We start from the raw sequence: 25,976 nt of genomic DNA, 5'->3' as shown, positions 1-25,976 counted from the left end.
TTTGCACTTTTCTGACCTATAAATGTATTTAGAATGTTGTATTCTTGTGTTAAACAATACCAAGGTTTCAGATAATGAGGTTTACGCATTTGGAAGTGAACTCTAAAAGAAGTTTGGGATGGCTCAAAATGCTCTGTTTCAAAAGGCGTGGTCAAACTGACCCTTTGTGATGTCATAGAGGGCAGACTTCCTTATATGGTTAGGAAGCACTTAGGGCGTGTGACCAAGTTTTCTATGCGGGTTATTATGTGTAGCTGCTCTATAGGAGTCCACAACTCAAGGTCCCCTTTAAAAACACACTAAATATGACTATATTTTTGTAAATTTAGTTAATTTGTCAATTTTATTTTTTTATTAATGAATATTTTTTGTTGCTTGTGCTCTACACTTCAGCCCAGTAGTTAACAGTAACGGGCAAATTAGCTATTATGCCAACCGATCTTGACTCCTAAAAAGGAAAGAAAGTGAACATTTGACTTCCTATTTGGCTCAATATTTCCGTTAACTTGACCAGAGTGCTCTGGCTGTGGCATCCAAAAAAAAGATAGAAGAATGAAGAGTTCAGTGATAAATTCTGCCTCTACAAAGATATACTGCTCAGTTCTTATCGGCACCGACTTAGAAAAGGTTGAAATAAAAGATTTGCTTTACTTACACACACAAGTATGGGTAGATGTAGGACACAGACAAGGACTTCCTGATCGTCCATTTGTTTTGCCAGAAGTCGAGGCTGGACATCCACTCTCTTAGTTGCAAAAGTGCCTTGTTTGTATTTCATATTATGTTTTGATATTGATTTCCTTTGATTCATTCTTTCATAGAAGACAAATGACTACACAAACAATAAATACAACAGAGAGACAACACTTATTTAAGAATTGTTTTATTGACAAAACCTCTAATGTTACATTCCTCCAAAATCAGACCGTCTTTCAGTTAAGAAGAAAATACGTGTTGCTTTCAAAAGGGCTTGTTTTTCTTACAAATATCAGTCAAACACAACCAGAGTGTGTGTTAGTGCAGTGTGTATTCCACAAAGCTCAAGTCAGGGAATCCAATTGGCCTTGGACAATTTCAAGCTGCAAAAAAAGAGGAAGTTTGAGTAAGAGGAAGCTGACACATACACACACACACACACACATATACAGAAATATAAACTGACCTTGTTGTAGAACTCAAGCAGCTCCTGGTGGTTAAACTCCACAAAGACGTTTTCCTGGACCTTGAGGAGTAGAAAGAGAGAGAGTAAAGCCAGCAAAAACATATGTTTGGTCACTAGAGCAAAGCAGATGATGAAAAGAAATGAGAGTGATGATTTCTTCGGACGCTTTGTGATTATTTCTGCTTTCCATAAAAATCTTCATTCATTGTCGCTGCACGCTAGTGAACATGTGCATGTCTGTAACCTCTTATCCATCAGCGTCTTTATAAATACACATCAAGCAAAGGCAAGGCCCCAGCTTTTCCACATCGTTTCTTCTTTTGGTTTTAGAACGTTAGAGGCAGCACGTTCAAGGACTATGCAAAAAATACGGAAATACGAAAATTGTGTTCACACTAAATTGTGTAAACCACACTAAAGTGGACACAAAGTATTCATTTTTTTTGTTTACACTAGCCGTAACAACAAAAACACTGCTCAACCTATTTACTTCCTGGTAGTTTTAGGTCCACAAACCTCACATCCTATGACGAGGTAGCTGAGGGCAGCCATCACTGTGGTGTAATCATCATGCCATCAGAAAATTAGACTGCACAAAAAAAATCGAGAATGACCTGTATGTGACACACTACTTCTCATTCCTGTCATCCAATGTAAATAAAAGCAGACTTACTCCGCTTGAGTCAGAGTTGGACAAGATTGAACAAAAAAAACAACTAAATATTACAGAAATTAATTATACAGAAAAAATTGTGCTTAAAATCCCCCAAAGCCCGTCAATCAGTTATCAGAGTGCACATTTCTTCCCAGAGCTTCCCAGAGACTAAACATAGCTTCCAGGCTTTAAGATAACTGGCTGGTTAGGTGGATGTGTGCTGTCAGATGCTGTGTCGCAACAAATTAATGGCAGGGATATTAATTAGAAACAATGTTAAAAGTTCATAACAGAGAGTGCATCTCTTTATATCACCCCCCCCCCCCCCCCCATCCAACTCTTGTCCCCACAGCAGAGGGAGAATGTAGGACATGGTTGAATTAACCGAGGGAACACTGCAGGGAATGCCTCTGCACGGAGGTTAATGCCACTTATTAATTTGTTGTGTCGATCAACTCGGAAAACAGCATGCAGTGTGTGTGTGTGTGTGTGTGTGTCTGTGTGTACAAGAACCGCACTGCTTTTTATTTATTTAGCCTCCTATTTCTGGTAATGGTGTTGACTTTTAGAGTAACAGACTTCCCAGACATTGCAGGTTGTGTCTTTGGAAGCGACAGCGTGTGTTTGGCCCATCCCCTTGTTCCCAAGGGCTGGGATTTTGCCAAGGAGGAACGCAACAAAGCTCTGACAGATCTAGGCTAACACTAATGGGGATAGGACACATCATCTTCATCATCACAGCCCTCGACAACCACTTACACACACGCACACATCACATGGCATTAACACAGGCTTGCATTTATTTCCTGGAGACTTCACACTACTATAGGACCATATAATAACGTCGAACACAACAGAAGTTGCACAAATGGGTTAGGACCAAATTAAAGTGGAAATATGCTTCTGAAATAGGATTGGGAAAAGTATGAATAGTATTGGATTTTTTTTTTTCACCAATTGGTTTTCTAATTGGGTTGATAGGTATTACACACATTACAGTTAGCCCATTTGCCTTGCTTGTCTGCCAGTTAAAAAAAAAAAGGTCAGCAGGGTCAAAAGTTTGTCCATCCCCACCTTAATTGTCCTTAGGTGTGCATGTTCTCCCCGTGCATGTGTGTGTTTTCTCCGGGGACTCCGGTTTCCTCCCATATTCCAAAAACATGCTAGGTTAATTGGCAACTCCAAATTGTCCATAGGTATGAATGTGAGTGTGAATGGTTGTTTGTCTATATGTGTCCTGTGATTGGCTGGCAACCAGTCCACGGTGTACCCCGCCTCTCGCCCGAAGACAGCTGGGATAGGCTCCAGCATACCTGCGACCCTCGTGAGGATAAGCGGTATAGAAAATGGATGGTCAGACCCAGTGTAGAAGGCCGAGGTGTGGACTCGAATCACAATTTTGGACTCAACTTTACAATATCATCCATGACTTGACATCAATGATTCAGGATTCAGGACAGTTTTTCCAGTGAGTGTGTTGAGTAACATTTGTCCCCAAGTCTTGTCACTCTGGTCTAAATAATAAAACCACTCAAAAGGTGACCACATGGTGGCCTAGTGTCTTGACTTGATACTTGACTTGAAAATTTACATGAAAGACTTGAGAACATTGCAAAACACTGTCTTTCACCCACCGCTGGTGACGGCAAGCACTAAAGATGATGATGCCTTAGAACTCGGTACAATATAAAAGTGAATTACCTTTATATGAAGAGACTAAACTCATAACTTTACACTTGCATGACAGTTAAGCATTTTAAAATGTGACTTAAAACATTACTTAAGTTAATTATGGTCTTATGGTAATAACAATGGGCTGCGCGGCATTTGAGTGATTAGCACACAGGCCTCACAGCCAGGAGACCCAAATTCGATTCCACCCTCAGGCATCTCTGTGTGGAGTTTGCATGTTCTCCCCGTGCATGCGTGGGTTTTCTCCAGGTACTCCGGTTTCCTCCTACATTCCAAAAACATGCTAGGTTCATTGGCGACTCCAAATTGTCCATAGGTATGAATGTGAGTGTGAATGGTTGTGTGTCTATATGTGCCCTGTGATTGGTTGGCGACCAGTCAAGGGTGTATCCCGCCTCTCGCCCGAAGACAGCTGGGGTAGGCTCCAGCACCCCCAGCGAACCTCGTGAGGATAAGCGGTAGAAAATGAATGAAAGGTAATGACGATGGTTTCGCTTATTTCAAACATGCTTAACAATAGTAGGAGTAGGAAAAAGTAGAGCCTGTTTAATCCTACCCCTTCCTTCTTATGATGGAAAGAGTTTGATCCTGAACATGATTATTTACATTTCACTTATTTCCCTCCGGATAGTGTTTGACCCGTTTCCCGTTTTGTAAGTGTGGTGCATGTCTTTAGCATTACGTTAAATGTGACACTATGTATTCAATTCAATGCGGCGACATCATCATCCTCCAGCAAAGTTGTGTGGGGACCAACTCATCGGTGGGACTTGGTGAGGTTGAGACAGACAAAGAAAAAGGAAATAAGACAGTATGATCATCATTAATTTACTTGTATCCGGTGTTCTGACTGCTTGGCGATGTCAGAGAATATCATGTGTATGTAGGTTACATGCTGAGGGAATCCCAGCACATTAGAGAGCATAAACTAACAGAAAGGAAAACCAACTTAAAAAAATAATGAAAAAGCATGACATGCGCAAATTAGTTTGTAGCTAACGGCACAAATTAATGTTTTATCATAGTATTTTCTGGTATATCTATACCATCTATATAGTGTTTGGTCTAATAACTAATACAAAAATATGTTTTTTTTCTCCCTTAATGAACGATATCAACCCCTAATGTGCAACCTTTTCATTGACTTCTAAGACTTGTTGAGCAAACACTGCAGCCAGCAGCTGTAGTTTGGAATTGTTTTGTAGAATGTTTAGTCTTCCCATGACCTTCTGAGCCTGAGTCAGCCTGAAAAACAGCATCTCAGAGTTGCAGTGAAAGGACACCGGCGTCCTCATCCACAGCATTGCAGTGCATTGGAGCCATCACAGAGTGACAGTCACCGAACCTCAAACCGTCAGACATGCTCTAAAAGCCTGTCGAAAGTAACAAATGAGGGTTGTCAAAGCCAAACACTAGAAAGTGTCAATCAACCTCGGTATTTAAAAATCAGAACCAAAAATGAATGTAGACTTGTGCAAACTAAATTCTGGTGGAATTCAGATGTCAGAAATCAATATGAAGACGTTGCTAAACATGAGACAATGGCAACAATGACAACAGCAAGAGCAAATATCTTTCAAATATGCTCATTCAATAAAGTATCAACGAATCAATAGGCTCGGAAAATTGTTTATCTTTTGGACAGCTCCTCTGTTAAACTAAAAAAAAAAAAAACAGCAGGAAGCAAACTACCGTATTTTCCGGACTATAAGTCACACTATTTTTCATAGGTTGGCTGTTCCTGCGACTTATAAATGAAAAATAATAAAATAAAAATTCACAGACAACCACAAGAGGGCACTCTAGACTTTAGCACGGCTATCTCCTACTCCTTAACAATTCAATATTTAAACAGTAGACATTAGCTTACAAACACAACTGAGAACAAATGCCCCCCAAAAGAAAATCGGATTCTGCAGACTACAAGCTGCAAGTAGTAAAACTTGCAGCTAAAACAGTAATCGAGCAGCAGAGAGAACGTTTGGCGTAAGTGAGAAACTTGTTAGGGACTGGCGTAAAACGGAGGCTACTCTTACTGCCTTGAAGAAAACAAAAGTTACTGTACTTAAAACTATTTATGTTACATAAACAATGGACACCTTTTCTGTTCATGTTTATTTTTCATGTAGCTGAATAACCATTGGGTTAACATATCTTACACCTATTCAGCCTGTTCTCTATTCTTTTATTCATGTTAGAATTTGACTTGCTGACATAATGTCTATTTTGGTCAAGTAGTTTGGAAAATAAATTACTCGCAAAAAATGCGACTTATACTCCAGTGTGAGTCATGTATGTTATTTTTCTACTTAGCAGGGCTCTACATTAAAAACAAAAATGACTTGCCCATGGGGAATCCTTAAGGTGAGAACTACTTGTCCGAACTTGCCCCATGTAAAATGAAAAGACTGCCATAATGATATCATCTCATTTTTGTGGCATCACATGAGAATCTCAAATAAAGATGAAATTATTATCATTTCTTGTGGTTGTTTTCCTACATAGATCATGACGTTGCATGGAAATCTGGATTGTCAAGAGACTTCTAGGCACTTTGCCTTGATAAATAAAAGTACATTCATGATTGAATAAACATTGTGCTTATTAAATAATAAATGACAACACAAGTTATTGGGTAATGTGATTCACTCACCTGTGCCATCATTTGATTTGCTGCCGCTAATAAAATACTTGTTTAGGAGGCACTGGTTCATCACTTTTTGCTGTTTCCTTCAGAATTAGACGATGTTGGCAGCGCCGCCATGACGGATGTTTTCGTAGTCAAACGATCGCTGATTGGTTGATCGCGAACAGCGGGTGTGGGTAAAACGCGGACTGTGGATTACGGACCGCGGTCTAAATAAACGATTCTGATTGGTCCATTTCAACATTTGCAAGGATTGGTTTGCAAATTACCACCGGAATTACGCAGTCCGTGTTTTACCAACACCCAACAAGAACCGCTTTTAAAAAAAACTCTTTGCAGTATGGCATGCCAAAGTGCACTTGCCCGACGGGAATATCACTGATTGGATATACTTGCCTGAATTTTGTTTTAACTTGCCCCGGGCCATCGGTGCATCGTTATTGTCGAGTCCTGCTTAATTATGCATTTTTGGTCTTGTGCGACTTATACTTCGGAGAGACTTATAGTCCAGAAAATACGGTATATGTACCTGTAGCTGAGAGGAGAGTGTAAGATACGGTACAGCAGGGGAACTTGAAAAGAAAAAAAGGCAGACAAAACAATAAACAAAACAATAAAAAATAAACAATTGTTTTGGTTTGCTTGTGTGAGAGATTGGACAAGCTGGGTCCTATCTGGCCGGTTGACGCACACAACACATGTTGACTTATGTATGATGCAAGCATGATGCAAAAATTGGGGTAGTCATACAAAACTAGAGAGACATGATGACGATCACAATCTATACACCCGCCACTTCATGGACAGCATTGTAAAAGCAGGCTTTGCTACATATCTTAAAATAAAGCCTGGAACCGAGTGAACAGAAAAACCTCTGATTGTAATGTTAGCGGCAGCACGGCGGTCGAGTGGTTAGCGCGCAGACCTCACAGCTAGGACCAGTGTTTGATTCCACCCTCGGCCATCTCTGTGTGGAGTTTGCATGTTCTCCCCGTGCATGCGTGGGTTTTCTCCGGGTACTCCGGTTTCCTCCCACATTCCAAAAACATGCTAGGTTAATTGGTGACTCCAAATTGTCCATAGGTATGAATGTGAGTGTGAATGGTTGTTTGTCTATATGTGCCCTGTGATTGGCTGGCGACCAGTCCAGGGTGTACCCTGTCTGTCGCCCGAAGACAGCTGGGATAGGCTCCAGCAACCCGCGACCCTCGTGAGGAAAAAGCGGTAGAAAATGAATGAATGAATGAATGTAATGTTAGCACTGTGTGCTAGCATTTGTGTCCTCCTGTCCCACCCCCTTAACGTTACATTATTGTAACAGTAGACGACAGAACACACAAAATAAATAAAATAAAACTGGGATATGTCTTCTCCAAATACAAAACAAGCCCTATGAATCTAATGTGGACTCTCTGGCATACAGCAAGTGTAGCTCTGTCCTCTGCCAAGGCCAAACAACACATTTTGCATATATTTCACATTAATCTAGACCAGCAATAGATTGTGCACCATCACATATACCCAGCATCTTATATTTAGGATTCATGCATTATTCTCTGATAAAGTAAGGAACAAGAAGCGTGTGGATCTGGGTCCACACCTTTTGATTGCATTTACTATTGCACTACCATCTCAAGTTCATATGCATCACAAGCTTACAGACACACAGCTGCACTGCTGACTCCCTGTGACCTTCCTCCTGTCAGACAATACATGATGTTTCACAATAACTGCCTGCAGGCTGCACTAACATGATGGGAGGTCTTTCTTTAACGTCGAGGTGTTATTCTGCCTCGCTGTACCTCCCTTACTTAATATATTCCTTTACCGCCACAACTTGGCCTCACGTCATGCATTAAGTGACAGGTTGTTTTAATACGCCATCAACAAGCTGTCCATCCTTTGCCCTGCTGTGGACCGACATTTCGTTGGCTTTGCTTGCATCCTCCCATGACATCACTGCAGATTCCCGCATTAATACAGAGGCCCAATTAGTGGAAAAACAGGGCATATGTCGACATACCGAGGGAGACAAGAGCCCAAACACAACAATCTAAAAACGGAGACAGCAGGTAGGGTAGGAGGAAAGAAAATAATTCTATATATTCTTTACATTAAAAAAAACAGGATCTTATCATACAACCCTCAAATGTCTTTACTCGAAAGTCATTAAACACACCACAACACCATATGACAAGAGTAGACGATGTGACATTTGCAAGCAACAGGAAGTAGCAACTAAGGCTAAACAAATTGCGTCCTCCTATTTGTCTATTGGTTTTGTTTCCCATGGATGAGGTCACCTGTGCCTCGTCTGCCCAGTTGGAGCTAGTGTCTGTGGTCGGTTGTTATTTGTTTGTGTGAGCCTTCAATCAATCCAACTTCCAAATTAAATTCCACCACATCCTGTCTTGCGGTCAGGGACATAAAAAAAACCTCACCTGATGTTATATCTCATATGCGCCTTCAATAGGCACGTATATATGGACCCAAATATTCCAATTGCATTCGGTTTATGTAACCTTTGTATGCATCTCATTCCGAAAGAAAAGTGCCAATCTGAATTAACATATAATCAAATTCACAGGGGTGGAATATTCCTTTCCCCAATCCGATTGAGGTATCTTGTACTCGCTCAAGCGGAAAGTTGTCAGGGTGTGTTCTTCTTTGTCGTGTTTTTCTTCTTCTGTTGTTTATTGGCGGTTGGCAAGCAACTTTTAGTGTGCATTACCGCCATCTGTGGAACAGAATCTAAACCCTTCTATACTTTATTCATAAGTCCAGTTTTTATTAAAAAAGAAAATATATATTTACATGAAACATGTCCCGAGTTTAATTATAAAATATTAGCAAGATTGAATTTGATCTTTTCCTGTTTAAATTTATCCCGGGTGCGTTCTTTCAGCACATGCTCAGATATGACGTAACACGCAGCTTGAGATGTATTTCAGTTTTAAAAATGGAGGAGAGCAATCGGTACTGGACTGCTGCGGAAAGTTTGTTTTTGATCCAAACTAAATTTCAGGTCTGGACGAACGAAAAACTGGCAATACAGAGTTATTCCAACAAGTGAGAAAAACTCGGGGAAGCTGGTATCATGTGATGTTGATATTTACGTTTTACTGCGCATGCCCCATTGACTATTCTGTTTGATTATAACGGCGCATGTAGACAAGAGATTGGAATATTCCTTTCCATGTATACTATTATTTGCGGAAAGGTCATTCAGAAAGAGGAAAAACTCCTCATGTAAACATGGCTAGTGTCTCATTTGTTGTATTTCTTCATAAGCTGCAGAGGCAGGAGGCATGTATGAGGGGGAGACCTCTATTTGTATGAACACATTTTTAGAATAAGCAATATTATAACACACATTAGATTTGTTCATATTTTTCAGTAGTAAGTGATGTTGCTTTTGAATGGTTGTTTGTCTAAATATGCCCCGCGATTGGCTGGCAACCAGTCCAGGGCGTACCCTGGACCCGAAATAAGCCATACCATACCGTACTATGTTGGACAATATAATACTTCCAACAAGTTTTTCTGTCCCAGTGTGCAAAGCAAGGGCAAGGTTTGGATAAGTTTGCCATGATAAGACTCGAGAGCCCTGACATAAATCAAATCAAACACCTTGATGATTGGACAAAAATTCCCAAATTCCCAAAGACAGAAAAACTCTTTGAGGGAGGATAGAAGCGGGCCATTTTCACATTCTATGCATAATGAGCAAGGAACACAAAGTCCATTTTAAACAGAATGAATAGTGACTCAACTTAACATCATGTATCGAGCTTCTATTTAACTATGGATGTCGAATAATGAGATACCCTTGTCTTCAGCAAAAATTAGCCCATTACAACACGATTACATTTACAAAGTCCTGTATGAGCTCGTGAGATGGCAGCGGTGGAGATGATGCACGCCAGTGAAGCCATCAACCCTGTCCCAGGAGGTCATTTGCCAGCTCATTATCTTTCTCATGTAATGAAATAAAAGAGAACAACAAATAGAGTGGTTGTTTCAGTGTGGTGTGTTCAAGCACGATTCTATCTGACTTACACAGCCCAGTGTCGCTAGGTAGGCAAGGGTGGGATTTTCACACGCCTCGTTCCCCTGAATTCATTCAGTACAGTACACAGCATGACGGCAGGACACACACGCACACACACACACACACACACACACACACACAAAGCCAGGGGTTGTCTGCAAGCAGTGGGCCATTTTGAACAACAATGGTGGAAAGCCACAAAGCCAAGGATGCAGATACATGTGCTGCACACAGGCTGCCTCCAGGCCTGTCTGAACAGCATTCAGGTTTTTTTTTTTCCTCCTGTAGAGCAATGGCCCCATAGACAAGCTTTGTCATTTTGGGGGCCCACAATCAGAACAAACACAAGACAGGACAAAGCCGCTATTTAGTCAACTAAATGGACTGACAAACTACTCATTTTGAAAAGTTACTCATTCACCATTATGAACAATTATATCCAAATGTCATATCAACAGACTTATTACAGATGGAATAATTTAAAATGAATTGATGAATTTTATGCACCAGTGTCTTTTCATTGCTGATAATGTGTGCATGCATAAAGAATTGCAGATAATGACTAGCTCCCTATTCGTACAAGTGGTGATGTGATGTGATATTATGTATTATAGCAACACTGCACTATTTGAATAGTTTGTGAGGATTGGATTTTTCCTCTCTTATACCGTATTGAACCAATTATTAGACACGAAAAATATTTTTAAGACGAAATCAAAGTGTGCAATAAAAAGAATTTCACATTGCATGTATTCATTTCACTTGTGTGTATGTGAATGACAGGAAGAAGAGCTCTGAGTCAATTGGGGGAGAAATCCTTATATAAAAGTGGACCCTTTGAGACTTTTTTCTTGGGTAAAATTACCATCTTACGTTTGGGGCAGTACAGTAATAATACAAAAATACTAAAGAACATGCAAGCAAATATTAGAACAGTATTAAACTAGTGTATGTACTTTTACTGGAACTAAATCTATTTGGGGAAAATGGTCAATGGACACTGCTGGGTCGCTAGCTGTCGGAGAAGGTGTTTCTCCAAAATAATCTACATAACATAGTCTACACAAGTCACACTGCTAGCTTATTGTAATTTCAGACATAGTCGATTCTTGAAGCTCGTGCTTCCGGAGCCACACAGACAGGGCACTGCCGTCTTGCACTGAAGTCATGTGGTTACATTGTACATGCATGCTATTCTCTTTATGCTTTATTAGCACATATTTTTAAAATTACTGACTTGAGGTGAATGAGATGAAATTATAGAAAAAGAATAGAGATTTTTTTAAAACCAAAAATGTGCTGAATCCACTGTATTCCAAGTCAAATTTTATAGGAACACACATGATCTGGTAATTAAGGCAATTCCATTGTATACCAAAATGTGGTAAACTCGTCTTAAGGATTCCTTAAGCAAAACTGCCCAAGACGGCCTATTCACCTCAACGTCTTTGAATTTGTTGTTCATGGGAATCACTTTTGACACCCTACAAATCTTGTAATTGTGGCAGGAGTATGGTAACTGCAAGAAAATGACTAGACATAGTATATACCACAACCGCATCCATTATAGATGTTTCTGCATCCTAACATGTCTCACTGTCACTCCATTTCACCACAAAACATAAAGGAGCATGCACACACACACACAGAGAACTGAATTCATGGGGTTAAAGCCACACGGGCTTGTTTTTGCTGAAGCCAGTAACCTTTCTGAACTTTCATGACACATTCTCGATGACGAGTCGCTCTACCTCCCTTTGCCCTTCAATCACCCGCATGGGAAACTTCCCTCCTACCCGAGGGAAATCTGACAGCTCCTCAACCTCTCTTCTCTTTCCTGTGGTCAAAGTTGAATAGAAACCAACACCCGGTCTAATCAGACCTCCAGCCGGCATGTCTGTAATGCATCATTTGATAAATGCTGCGGGTGAAAGTGGCTTTGCAGGCAAGAAGCCTTTGCTGATACTCGAAAAAGCACTGTGGGGTTATTCTTTGGCACAATTACCATTTGAAAGCAACTCTGAAAATGCGAACATTATTTTTGACATCTTGACAGATTTTTTATGGTGCAATGTAGAAAAGTTTCATCATGTAATGGTTGGAACCTTCTTGATATTTTACAGGACTGAGACATCCTCCTCGTCAACATTTTAAGACCAGTTGAAAAATTGCCACAATTTACATTTTGCACAGTTGGATCTTAATGAGGTTAATCTTCATGAGTGGAGCTTCAAAATGGAATAAAGACAAAGTGGGTGTGAGACAAAACATTTTTGGAGTAAGCTATTTATTGCAAACAACCATTCAACTGAAATGGGCCGTTCATATTTTTAAGACAATTTATCCAAAAAACAGAAACCCACCAAAAAAAAAAATTCCAGAAAGGACTCAGTAATGAGTAGATGTGCCATTCTTCATCTCAAACGTTGGTTAGTTTCCAGGAGGCTAGTGGATATGCTGCTCCGGGTGGTGAAGATGGCTTCACAGAGGGCATCTACTGTCTGGATCTGATGTCCAATTTTGGAAACTTTCTTGCCATCCATCCCCAAATGTTCTCAGTTGGATTTAGATCAGGAGAACACGCAGGATTGTCCAAAAGAGTGAGGTTATTCCTCTGGAATATTCCTCCTCCACCTTCAGTCATGAGGGATGTTCTTAAAACCCTTCTCTAGCAGATGCCATCCGATTGTTATCGGACTGCACTCAGCTCCAGTAACAACCTACACTTGGGACCAGGATCATCTTGTGTCTTGATTGATAGCCAACCGGATTCTCCGGCTTAGGACCAGTGACATTTTTTTTGGGCTACCTTTTGGGGGACTTTTTTTCTTTTAAGAAGTTTCAAAATTACTGTGTCCAATCTCAGCAGGAATGTCACAGCTCAAAAATCCAACCTCGTTCAAAGATAGAAAGCCTTTTTGCCTTTGCCATCGAGAGATCAAGACAGTGAAAATGACACTGAATCCACATTTTTGCCAAGATTTTGACTTTTAAAGGCTGTGCTCTTAAACTTTTATCAGCTGATGAACAGCCTATTTCATTTTAGGTAATCATCATGTATCATTTTGTGTCTCATTCTCATTTCTTCTTATTGCATTATGAGGCTTTACTTAGAACATCCTTAAGATCCAACACTGCAAAATGTAATTTATTGCTATTTTTTCAGCTGGACCAGATGTGTACAATAAAAATTCAATATGCGAACATGTGAGCCCTGAAAGAAGTTTGGGATGGCTATGAACGTATGAATGATCGGTTTCTAACAGTTTTGTGACGTCAATGCGATCCGGACTTCCTAATATGGGTTTGCCCACATACGCTGATGCCCCCCCCCTCCTACCCCCCTTTGTGTAAGTAATCGAACAAAAGATGTTGTCCGTGTAGCATTATCAAATGTGCATACAGGGAGTGGCGTGAGTACGTATTATGTTCATGCATGCAAATTACAGGCTGGAGTTGCTAATAGCCTTTTTTGGGTCCAGAGTTTTTTTAAACACAGGTAGTCCCGCAAAAAAATGTGTAAATCGGCATTTATTATCAACTTATATATCGACAAAATTAGAAAGAGGGGTTCGGCAGCTGTCTGAAAGTCCTCCGTAGCCGGCGGAGACCATTTTGGCGGGAGGCTGGATGTGCAGATTCTGGGAAATCTAGAAAGCTTTCTATGCGGGTTATCGTGTCTTGCTGCTCTATTGGAGTCCACAACTCAATACAAAGGGTCCAAAATTAGCATAACAGGTATTAAGCTTGGCCTACACTTTAACAAGCACACCATCCACCTGAGCTTGACAACTGTTGTGTGTAATGACTGTTTCACTTATGTTTGGGCTTGAAAATGCTGAACAAAAGCCTCCCCACGGTCTTAAAGTTTTAGTAGACCTTTAAAGACTTGTGTCAAACATGCATGCATGCTTCCATCAACTTAACAGCAATTATGAGGTTTCAACCCCACCCGTCAATTTAATGTGAGCAGCAATTTGAAAGAAAAACTTCTCTCTCTCCTTCTGCTATCATCCTCCATTGCTCCCACTCATATTTCCCTCCCTTTAAAGGGTCCCTGACATGATTAACCAACTACTTTGCTTACATATTTTATGTATCGTTTGCAATTATGTTCTACATTGCCCAATTTTTGAAAGCCAGTGGTAAATTAATACAAATTACATTCATGGCTGCTCGCAAAATCACTTCTGGTGTGACTTTATTCCCATAATATTTTGACTTTACCAAAATATTATAACTTTTCCCTTAACCTAACGTCCATAAAATCACAACTTCATTTTGTTTTGTTTTTTTATGTTACTAAAATCACATTATTTTTCTTTATATTTTTCTTGTTAGATTACAACTTTAACTTAATATTTTCACCTGATTCTTGTAAAATTACTGCTAATTTTTCTGTTTTATTAAATTTTTCTTGTTCAATTATATTTTTAGACTGTGTCACGGGCTGCAAATGCACACATTGGACACCCCTGCTGTAGATAAACTAAGAAAGAAGCTCACACAGACGGCATTCATTACAACAACCATGTCTATATATGTATATCTAATTACCGTTTAGACCCAAACATTTAGGTTGAAGTCTGAACCTAAAGGTCTGAAAAACACAGGACATCATATATTTGGTGACTAGAAATTTAAATATACAACAATATTGGTAGTCGGGCCTGTGTTTTTTTCCGTGCAGACCTCACAGCTAGGAGACCCAAGTTCAATTCCCCGCGCATGCGTAGGTTTTCTCCTGGTACTTCCGTTTTCCGGTTAATTGCCAACTCCAAATTGTCCAATGGTATGAATGTGAGTGTGAATGGTTGTTTGTCTATATGTGCCCTGTGATTGGCTTGCGACCAGTCCGGGGTGTACCCCGCCTCTCGCCCGAAGACAGCTGGGATAGGCTCCAGCACGCCTGCGACCCTCATGAGGATAAGCGGTAGAAAATGAATGAATGAATGAAAACACAAGCTTTAAAAAAAGACTAAACCCTAATCTTTTAGCAGTTTTGTCAGACATATTGAGTCAAAAGCAGCAACTGCGAAATAACACTTGGGTAATTCCGTAGGCTTGGTTGGGTTGTGAATTCCTGCCACATGCTCTCTGCCCGCAACAGTGTATCAGAGCCATTGTGGCCTATTTAGCCTAAGCAACATTCAGAGCTAAAAGTGTCTGAAGCCTCACCCCGTGCTCGTCATTACCATGTTTGTTTATCTACCGCTGCATCCCTCTGAGGAACTACCCGGCCTTGTTAAGGAGGCAGAGGAAAACTTTAAAAGTGGAAATAAGGCATACATTTGAGTCTGGTCCCAGAACGACGCATGATTCCGAGCTATTTCCATAATGGTATCTTAACAGGCGCTAGCCAGCGGAGTGAGGAGCGCGCCGCCCTCATTAAGGCACTCGCTCAGGAACAGATTAGCGTGTCATTAACATACAGGGAGAAGAGGGGGAAAATAACCTCTCTCCATTTCATAGTCTGAAAGGATGGCACAGACAAGAGTTACAGATAAGTGGGGCTGGGGTGGGTGATGGACTCATTCTTGGGGGAGATTAAAAAAAAAATGTTCAGTGTAAAATTGGCTTGTAATTCTTTCTGATTGTCTCGGATCATGAATGTGTGGAAGAGAATCTATCTGCTTCTCCGATTTTGGCCATTTTCTTTGCTAGGCCGTGTCTGACTTTCTATCATCCCATTGGGCCAGCAGGCACAATATGGCACTATGTTACAATATTCGGAAGAAAGAACTGGCATGGGGTAGTTCTTTGTTGCATCGGCACAAGAAAAATGAAGTAACCGTACCTGCAATTCGCCTTGTGGGGAGTCAGAGGCCCAACAGGGTAGAGACAGAACCATGAACTGGTGGAAATAGAAGCAATAATTTCTGACAGGTGTCTTGGAATTGACCAAGAATGCCTTTCTGAAGGACTGTTATTCACCTTTTTGTCTAATAATTTGGATTCATTGTCCCTGATTGGCAATTCTGCTTGTTAGGAATGAATATGAATGTCGTGAAGAGGTGCCTAATTAGTAAATCTACCTTGCACATAAAAGAAAGCTGAACTTCCTCTAACCTCGGCTTTTTTTTCGGTAGCTTTCAAATAATGCTGTATTTTAATTAAAACCACACCATTCGTGTTATTTAATGAAGGACTCTATACTTAACTCCAAATAAACAATGAACTTTGTATTATTATTATGAATAAAAATGACTTCCCATTATACCAAGACAATAAAACAAATCCATGGGATGCAATTAAACATCTCTTCAGTCTATTCCTGCTGTTAAATCCTATCTTTCCAAACTTACCATACTAAATCATCCTTTATGCCCCTATCTAACAGTATGAGCCTGGTACGCATCACCCCCTCTAGGTAAGGGATGGTTATATAAAGGTTGGCTGGGTTATTATCTCCACAGTGCATCGCTCAGGCTGAACTCTGCGCTATACAGCAATGAGAAAGTTAAAAAAACGAATATACGTTTGAAGTGAAGCTTAATGAAGCCACATTAACCTTAACTGGAGAGTCATTTTCACCTCTTGGAGTACTTAAGAATTTGATTTGAAAAAAAGAGGCCAGGTCGAACTTGACTCAGGAATTAATGAAGTTTAAGGGATGAATATAAATATACTGGCCGTCAGCTTCATTTAGGGGTTGTTTTTCCTAATTTCCAAGTTTTCTACCTTTCGAGTTCACCTAATAAAACAGCAGATTTACGACCAGTGAAGTCACAAACTCAATAACTAAAGCAACACTTGACAAACGGCATAGCTATCAGGAAGTAAAGCCACAGATGGGCTTCAATAACAAATGACCCACACAGGAAGGGCCACTGTTGCGGGGAGAACAGTGAATACTGAATAATGAGTTCCAACTGTTGGTACATGTGAACACATCACCTCTATTTAGCCTGCAGTCTTAAGGGCCGCGAATTGAGGCGACAAAAAAAAAATCACACTGATTTGTAACAAAAATGTGAAATTAAATAATTGTCCAATTTTAGGCATACCCCTTTATTTTAGAGCAGAAACACAACAATTTGAAGTGAATGCATTGAAAACCCAGTGACAAATTATGATGTTGCTGACATGAGCCAAATAGGTAATTTGCATCATTGAAAGGCGTGTAGTATTAGAATACATGCCGGACGGCTACAATTGCTTCTCATACAACAGCAAGTGTCGGAGGTTCAACTTGACACCCCTTTTCCGGCTTTGCCTCTTGGCCAAAGACAGCTGGGATAGGCTCCAGTTTGAATTTTTTTGTTTTGTTTTTAATAAATGCGTTTTGTTTTTTTTTTTGGAAAACCTGATGCGGTCCAGTCTCACCCAGACCCGAGCTCCAGTGGCCCCCAAGTAAATTGAGTTTGAGACCCCTGCTTTAAACCAAACGACGTTGCATTGTTTGATGCACATGCTGTGATCATGTATGAACAAATCCAGTGATGATAACATTGTTGCAGTATCTTGTCGTATTTCGATGATTTCAAACACTACCAAAACTTCTTTTCGAGGCGCATTGATACGCATACTTATGCTAGTTTCGTCACAATATCAGCAGCATACAGCGACAACACTTACGATCGATATCCGCTCCCATTGGGATGGCTGTGTCTTCCAGCACAAGACGTGTGCTAACAGTCCTCAGGTAAAAAATGCTGACGGCAAACCAGCATCTTGTTGAGTCTTTGTAGGGAAATTGAGAGCGAGGTATCCACTCTTTCAAGCGCTTAGCAAGGCGTCATATTAGTCCGCCAGATAAGATAGCTGCTACAAAAATATTATTGCTGTAGCTTGGTTAATATACAAGTCAGTTATGTAACTGGAACGCTGTTTTTTCAAAAAAGGTATTTCCCATGACGTCCATTGTTAGCGAGCTCATATTAACTTGTTTTTCTGCACTAGAAGGTGCAGAAAAGGGGAAGAAATATGTGTTCATGTTCCACATTAAGGATTGTGAATGATGGGCAAAATTCCAAAAAAGTGCAGCTCCCCTTTAATGTCTCTAATTAGTACTAGATAGAAAAAAATATTTGCTGTGTCATGAGGGTTGAGCATCCAGCTGCTTTAAAATGTTGCGCTACTCAGCTGTTCTTGTGAAACTCATGCATGCCACACTGTTGTTTACAATAAGCCTGTGAGCCTGTCGTCTTTGGAGTTTAGGTCAATAAAGGTCGGGCTATAATGACAGCATTGACAGTACGCCAAAATTAGGAGATTCACATTAATGTTCATCTAACTGACAAACAGTTTACATTACCAGCATAGAACTCCAAGTTAATCGGATCCATCCAAACCACCTCGCATTGCGAATAGATTTTTGCAAAAGCACTGGGCTTGCAATCTGCATGCTAAAAAGCAATACATTCCTGAAATAACATCCATCCATGCGGCGTAACATCACACATCTAATTCATCCCAATGCAGTAGCCTAGATTCCGTTTCCCTCTTTCGACATCTCACTGACGGGGGGAAAAAAAACAGATATGAGAGCTTTGATTGTACTTTATCCTTGAAGTGTGAAAAAGTAAACAAAGCCCAAGTACAAGTGAGAGAGAAAACGCAGCAGAGATGAAGCTTCAGGTGTCATCCACATTCCACTGCTATCCTGTAGTCTTTCATGAGCGAATCAACAACAATCCCAGCGTGTCACGTCTTCTCTGTCGGCCTCTAAACTGCCTCTCACCTGGATCTCCAAGCCATCCATCAACCCTTGTTTTTAGAAGCCGTCAACAAGCTCGTCAACACTCATACAAATTCACCACTGAATCCGCACTGAAACACAGATAATACAGCATCTACATATGCCAGTGGACGAACCAAAGCAGTTTTAATTGTTTCCATAAAGGGATGTCTTAGATGTCTAAGATGGAGCCACATATTTCATCTTGGGTCAAGCACACTTTCCATTGAAGTATGCTTATCAACTCCCAGAATAGTAAAAGATCTGTGTGAAAGGCTTTCCCATGTTTCAAATGGAGTTCTCAAAAATGTATGACTTCTGTCAACGTAAGTGCCTTACTCAGGATGCAATTGTTGAACTGTGACATCGAACTGAGGAATTAAGTGCGGCGCCATCACTTGCAGATAGACTGTGTCGCACAGCACAGGCCCTGTCCATGCCGGAACGTTCTTGGGATTTTATTTTTTTGGGTGGGTTGAAAAAAAGTTGTGCTTAGTAAATGGTTGCAGGCAGAAGGGAAGAGCAAGGTGAGTGAAAACGATGTAATACACAAGGCACACCTATGTGTGGCGCTGTGAACAGACACACAGACGGAACCACGTGACACACCAAATCATAGAAGAAGAGAAAATGCATGCGTAAGTCTTACATTCATATCATACATTTGTGTTGTTTCGGGAGTATAAGACAAGAAAATATCAAGAGAATGTCAACTGACACTGTATTTAGATATGATGTTGGCTTGTCGTCAACTTCTGGTCATATGACGGCAATGAGGTTTGCGGTGGGTCTGTAACATCATCGTTCTCATATAGAACTGTCTGCATGGAAATGAAAAGGCAGCATTTTCAGATTTTCACACTCTGGAAGTCTTTTTTTGTAATAATACCGTTTTCCGGGCAACCAGAGGGCCGTTTCCTTGTGGATGAGAGGCTGAAACTGCTGTTTTGACCTGAAAAAGTTTCTGTGTGGATTGCTCCCAAGATATACAGTAAATGATATCAAGTGTGCCATGGTTATGAACAAAAATACATCCTTATGGTGTGATATTCTCCATTTTTTTTAGTGAGGAAAAACAGCCAATGGCAAGACTGAAACATGCCTTCAGACAAGATTTAACTGAATTTCCAACCCACGGACAAAGATTAACCCTTAAAACCTGCTTGTGCATAAGCTTAATTGTGTTGCCTTTTGGGCCTCCCCATCCCAACTGTGACTAAAAGGATTCTGTGGATTTTTAATGTAATGGCAGAAAAAGAAAAAAAAAATTTGAAGCAACGCCCAACGGCGGATGAGTTTTATTTATAGCCTCCTCATCAGCCACCTTCCTCATCTCTTTGTTCCGCTCTCCATGTGTCTTTTTAGCAACTTCAGAGCCCGGGTGTCTTATCGAGACTTCCCAGGTCTACGGCGAGGCTGAGGAGACACCGTAAACCCCACTCCCTGCTATCAGGCCTGTGGCAGTCGCAACCAGGCCGACGTGCATATCCAAGCCTACAGAATCAAACGCCAGCATACATTTTAGGTTATAATCCCTACGCTCTAGAGTTCAGCCATTTTGGCCAAATATAAATGGTGCTAACTGCAAAATACTTTCTTTTTTAAATGTTTATTTATTTATTCATTTCAAAATACTTTCCGAAAACTGTCAGAGAGAGTCAGGTTACTACATTGAGACTTCAAATAAAACAGTGTACACATGTATAAGCTGTACTCCTTTTCAAACATGTTGAATTGCAAATGTGATGTACTTTAACGTTAAGCATGTTCAAAATTAAATTTCCATATCTAATTCCCAAGCTGAATGTTTTATCACCAGTAAGTGATTCTAAGGGAAACCGGTAATGTGTGGCACGTCAAGTATCTCTTCTGTTGTTTCTGCACTGGGCCATATATTGCCTCAGACAAAGGCTCCCTGACAAAAATGGGATTGTCCTTATCACTTTAGGGCAGTTTGGAATATGGAATGTGCAATGAGTCACAAGAGAGACGACAGAAGCGAAACACATGGCAGACACCCTGAGAGGGTAAGGGAGACGAAGCAGAGGAGACACAACACGCAAAGACATGTAGGCTGTCTTCTTCAGGCTCCTTTGATGTGATGACCAAGTCAGATGTCTGGACCACCAGTATCATTTTACTTCAGGTCACACAGGGAGCAAACACACACGGATAAGGGCAAAAAAAGTATTCACAAATTCTTTTGGAATTACAGATTAGAAAATGGGGACAAGACCTGTTGTTCAAAGCTAAAGAAGACTATGCATCTTAGAATACTATAGATGAATCGTAAATTTAACACCACTGTTCCGTTTACCGGTCAAGTGGTTAGCAGGACACACAGCTAGGAGACCCGAGTTTGATTCCACCCTCTCATCTACATGTTCTCCCCGTGCATGCGTGGGTTTTCTCTGTTTCCTCCCACATTCCAAAAACATGCTAGGTTAATTGGCGACTCCAAATTGTCCATAGGTATGAATGTGAGTGTGAATTGTCTATATGTGCCCTGTGATTGGCTGGCAACCAGTCCAGGGTGTACCCCGCATCTCGCCCTCCAGCACCCCCATGTGTGGTAGAAAATGAATGAATGAATGTTCCGTTTACTGCTGCGTCTCCTATAGTCGGTGGGTGCGTATTCTGCAAAAGCAAGAAAGAGTCTCTATTGAAACTGACAGCTATTTTTTAATTAAAGGTGCATTCATGTCAGACACATTGTGCGTCCATTGTGTGATCATCGATGTCTGGGAGTCCCGCAAAAAATGTGTAATGATCACATCTCCACCACCGACGGCTGCAGTTAGTAAACGCAGCACTCTCGTTTCTGAGCTCCACTGCATCAACAGTGCCTCTGACAAAGTGTGTCCAACAAGGAGTGCTCCTCCTTGGGCAGGTGAGGTTGGAGGTAGGGCCACACGTCCGGCTTCTCTTGAGCTCCACCACACCAGCGGTGCCTCCACTACCACTCTTTGAGTTCATACACGATCTCCAGCCAGTGGCTCATGACCTGCCCATGCCCGGCAGCGGGCCGTAGGTGGAATACATTAAAACAGACCGTTTTGGAGGGAAGCAGAAATCAAAAGAAATACAGCTGGAATAGGTGCAGATTTTGGAAGATCTTGAAAGTTTTCTGTGCGGGTTATTGTGTGTAACTTCTCTCTAGGAGTCCACAAATCAATACAAAGGGTCAAAGAATGAGCATAATAGGCCCCCCTTTAAAATACTGTACTATTGTTTGTATTAACTCATCAGCAGCATTAATGCTGGCTGAGCAGTTTGCTCTTTACCTGCTATGACAATATTAGTTCTGATACTGCTGTGATGTACAGTACAGTATACATGCATACAGTATACATTTACATAATAAATGACCATATGGTCAAAGAGAGCAATGTTTCCACTTTCCACTTTCTGATGCACTCCAACTGTATACTATAGAAGTTTAAAAACTCTAATTAATACCCTGTCCTATTCACGGTATAGTTAAATAAACACAAACATGAAGCGTTTACAGTATCGGTTTTCCACTAAAGTGAAGCCCTCATTGTAAAAGGATAAAATCACCTGCGAGGATCCATGTTGCTCCATACTCAGTGAGGACTTTTGTGTCAAGTAGGTCGTATTTTAGACAATTACAGCATTTTACACGGAGCTCAAGCCTCAGAAACATGAAGGCAAGCTACGCCTACGCGGACAAGTGGGATGTGACGCTTCTACCACAAAACAATAAGGATTACTTCTACACACCCACCACTGCTGTTTTCTGTCCAATCCGACAAGCTGTCATCTTCCACCATTGTACCATATGTACTATTTCCAAAACGGGGGAGAACACAATGTGTTTGTGTAGGAGAATAAAAAAGATCTATGATGAATGTCAAGCTGGAGGACCTAATCTCTGCCAGTGGTTATCATTTGAACATTGTATTGCATTGGATGCAAAAATGCTAAGCTGAGATATTCACTCCCAGAATATTCAACAGTTCTCTTTTCATGCCAAATGCACAATACAAAATCAGCTAAAGCAATAGCGTGGCTGTCTGCTGAAGTCTCAAATGTAATGCTTCTCCACAACAACTATTCAAACTGAAAATGAATGCAGCCTTCAAGGAGTCAAGACAGTGCCAGGCCGCAGCTGGGGGCAATTTGGAAGGTGGCACATTGTACTTTTACTACACAAGACCGCATGTGTGTGGAGCATTATTAAAGGAAGGTCAGTGTGACTTTATCAACACGACTTCATAAATAATTAAAAACCACACAGGAATTAGACTTTGAAATTAAATCACAACGTGGCGCCGTGAGTATATTTGCATGTTTGTACCTGTGTGCATCACGCACTTGTGTGCCTACAAGCGTGAGCATTTGTATAATGTTTAATTAGCTCCCAGAGAATAAACGTCATTGCTACTACAGCTTTGCATTATGCAGAGCTGGGGATGCAGATGGCAGCATGGGGCTCAACCTGCCTGGCTTCATTTGGACGTGTGGACTACAGAGGCTCAAGCCAAAAAGTTAAAGGGAAAATATCAAGAATAATAAGTAAAATGCATGCACACTGCATGAGTATGAATGAGCCTCGTGTTCTCAGTGTGTGCCTGTTGAAACCCTCATGTCAGATGAGGCACATTTTCTACTGCCATTTCCAATCATTGACTGAACCTTTAACAGCACGTGACATTTGGCCTCTCCGCTAATGACATTTAAGCTTCACCAATAGGGACCTGCGTGTCATTCCAATTAGAAAAAGCATGCCTTTGTAGAGGGAAGCTGCTACAGACAAAAACTCTGTACTCCACCCTGCAAATCTGGCAATGAATTATTGAAAAGGGCAAGCCTGAGCACCTTGATGAGGCTGGCAGATTTGGCTGGTTGAATGGCTGAAATGACACAGCCTAAGGAGGGGATGTACTGGGGTGGAGGCCGTGAGGGTTAAGGGCAGCGCTATCTCAGCAGCTCACAGGACAGCTGATTCTAAGGCTCTCTACAGAAGCTGGGTCACTCTACAGGCAAAGACACTTACGCAACAGTAGCACGGCAACAGAATGTCACTGTACATATTGGAATTCATGTTTCTCCTCAATGGGCCGCAGCTCCCCGGTGCCTGCAACTCTCATGCAGCATCAGACCATGACACTACCACTGCCATACTTAACTGTAGGCAAGACACTATCATGTTCCTCTTTTGCCTTGACAATAATGACTGTTGAATCAATTCAAGCAGCTCATAATGTGTCCATACTGCTATACACTGAATCATTTCTATAGCATCATGTGAAATTATATAGAAATATAGGACAATGCACTATACAGTATGTACTGTAGACGCATACTAACATCTCAAGTGTGTCAGTGTCAGTCCTCCCTGAGTGCTGATTGAAGCTGCTTATGACAGAACAGTGACACTGTTTCCCCCCACTCTGTCAAGCTCCCCAGACCCATGACCCACCTCCTATTCAGTGTTTCGATTCATTTAAAAACAATAAAAGGCCAAACGAAAGAAATGACTGTCACTTTTGACAAGCTTTCACCATTAGGTTCAGGGCTGTATATTATTTATAGCAGACAAGGAAACCTTTTTGACAAGATTGCAGGCACAAAAAAGGTAGTTTCCCGACTACCCTTTACTGATGGAAAATGACCCAAATGGCATATGACAAGGGAATTAATGTGTTTACGTGACTGTGGATTCTACTCTCGGTTTGTTGTCATAAAAGCAAGCTTTTTGGAGGCTAGACGAGTGCTTCTGATCAAATGTGTATGTACACTTTCTACTTTTGCATAATTTCTATAACATTTCTAGTTGTCAGTCCAATTTATTTGTTCTAAACTTGAGAAAGTGTTTCAAATGGAGTGAGGAAGAAGGACAAAGTAAGAAGCCAAAAATGTACCACTTCCACACAGGATGAGAGGAAAACGTTTTCACATTATCATGTTGGACATGCCATGGTTGACTCCATGCAGTGTTAAAGGGGCCCTTTTCTGACCTATAAATGTTGTTAAAATGTTGTATTATCGTGTTAAACTTTGCCAAAGTTTCAAATATTGAGGTTTGCGCCTTTGGAAGTGAGCCCTGAAAGAGGTTTGGGATGGCTCTGAACGCTCTGAGAGTTTTTTCCAACACCTTATAAGAGCGTTTCCGGGTACAAGCCTTGCCCTCCCCTCGCTCTGCTGTTGGTCGAAGATTTTACCATGTTAGCATAGAGCTAAAATACTGTCCAAATGGGCAAATATCAGACAGAAGTGGTTGGAATTACAGATTCCTGCAACAGCAAAATATGAGACTGTTTTGTGAAGATGGGTGAAGCTGGACTATCTGCCAAAATGTTGCTGAAGCCCGATGCCTTTCCAACATTAGTTGGTCATGTTGAAAAGTAAAAAGCGCAAACTGCAAGTAATTTTTATCACACACACGAACGCACACATATTGCACCCACAGAGATGGTAAGTCATGCTGCAAAGAGAATATATGACCAAAGAGCTGTGTGTACTGGGAATGTTGGAAGGCCAGTGTGAGTTTGCAAGCTTCCATGTTTCAAAAAGTTAAGAGTGTGTGTGTGTGTGTGTGTGTGTGTGTGTGTGTGTGTGTGTGTGTTCAAAGACATCTGACAGTGAAGAAGTACAAACACTGACACGCGTTATCTGAAACAGCTGGCGATATGCAGGTGATCAAAGCAGTGGAATAACCCAATGAAATAAGACATCCTTTCAGTTGTTAAAACAGAATCACGGACCGCCGAGGCCTTAATGTTCAAATTAAATAAAGCAAACCTGAGCTCTCTAAATCAGGTATCTACAAATAGGCCAACTTCTCAACAAAACAATCTTTCTCGACAAGATGTCAGCTACAGCCTGTAGTAGAAGCTACAACAAAGATGGAGCCTTTAGTTCCTCCCATGCATCCAGCCTCTGTGTGTTGTTTTGACCAAAAACACATCAACACCCAGATAATCTCCAAGTGCCCTCCCTCCCCATAAGGCTTTGAAACGAGCAGCCTTGATGCAGCAACCTTTTTTCTTGTTTGCTTGAACTCTTATCTTCAGCAGGAACTCCTTGTGTTTGCGGTGGGAGTAGTTCGGTCTAAAGACAAAA

The 25,976-nt window shown here is 41.0% G+C and overlaps 1 protein-coding gene across 2 annotated transcripts in view; it reads right to left on the bottom strand.

Moving 5' to 3' along the window:
* Positions 1 to 483: 483 nt before the first annotated feature.
* Positions 484 to 25,976, bottom strand: part of commd10 (COMM domain containing 10) — a 48,272-nt gene continuing 22,779 nt past the window's right edge. The window contains exons 6-7 of one of the 2 annotated variants that reach the window (XM_058070281.1): positions 1,163 to 1,222; positions 484 to 1,079 (exon numbers count right to left, since the gene is read on the bottom strand). In XM_058070281.1, coding sequence (XP_057926264.1) covers positions 1,041 to 1,079; positions 1,163 to 1,222 — 99 coding nt within the window. In that variant the 3' untranslated portion in view covers positions 484 to 1,040. Of the gene's footprint in view, positions 1,080 to 1,162; positions 1,223 to 1,250; positions 25,965 to 25,976 lie in introns of those variants that run through there. The other variant, XM_058070280.1, reaches the window with a different exon arrangement.

The sequence above is a fragment of the Doryrhamphus excisus genome, chromosome 4 (assembly GCF_030265055.1).
Source record: "Doryrhamphus excisus isolate RoL2022-K1 chromosome 4, RoL_Dexc_1.0, whole genome shotgun sequence".
Lineage (NCBI taxonomy): Eukaryota > Metazoa > Chordata > Actinopteri > Syngnathiformes > Syngnathidae > Doryrhamphus > Doryrhamphus excisus.
This window is presented reverse-complemented; position numbering and strand designations above follow the sequence as displayed.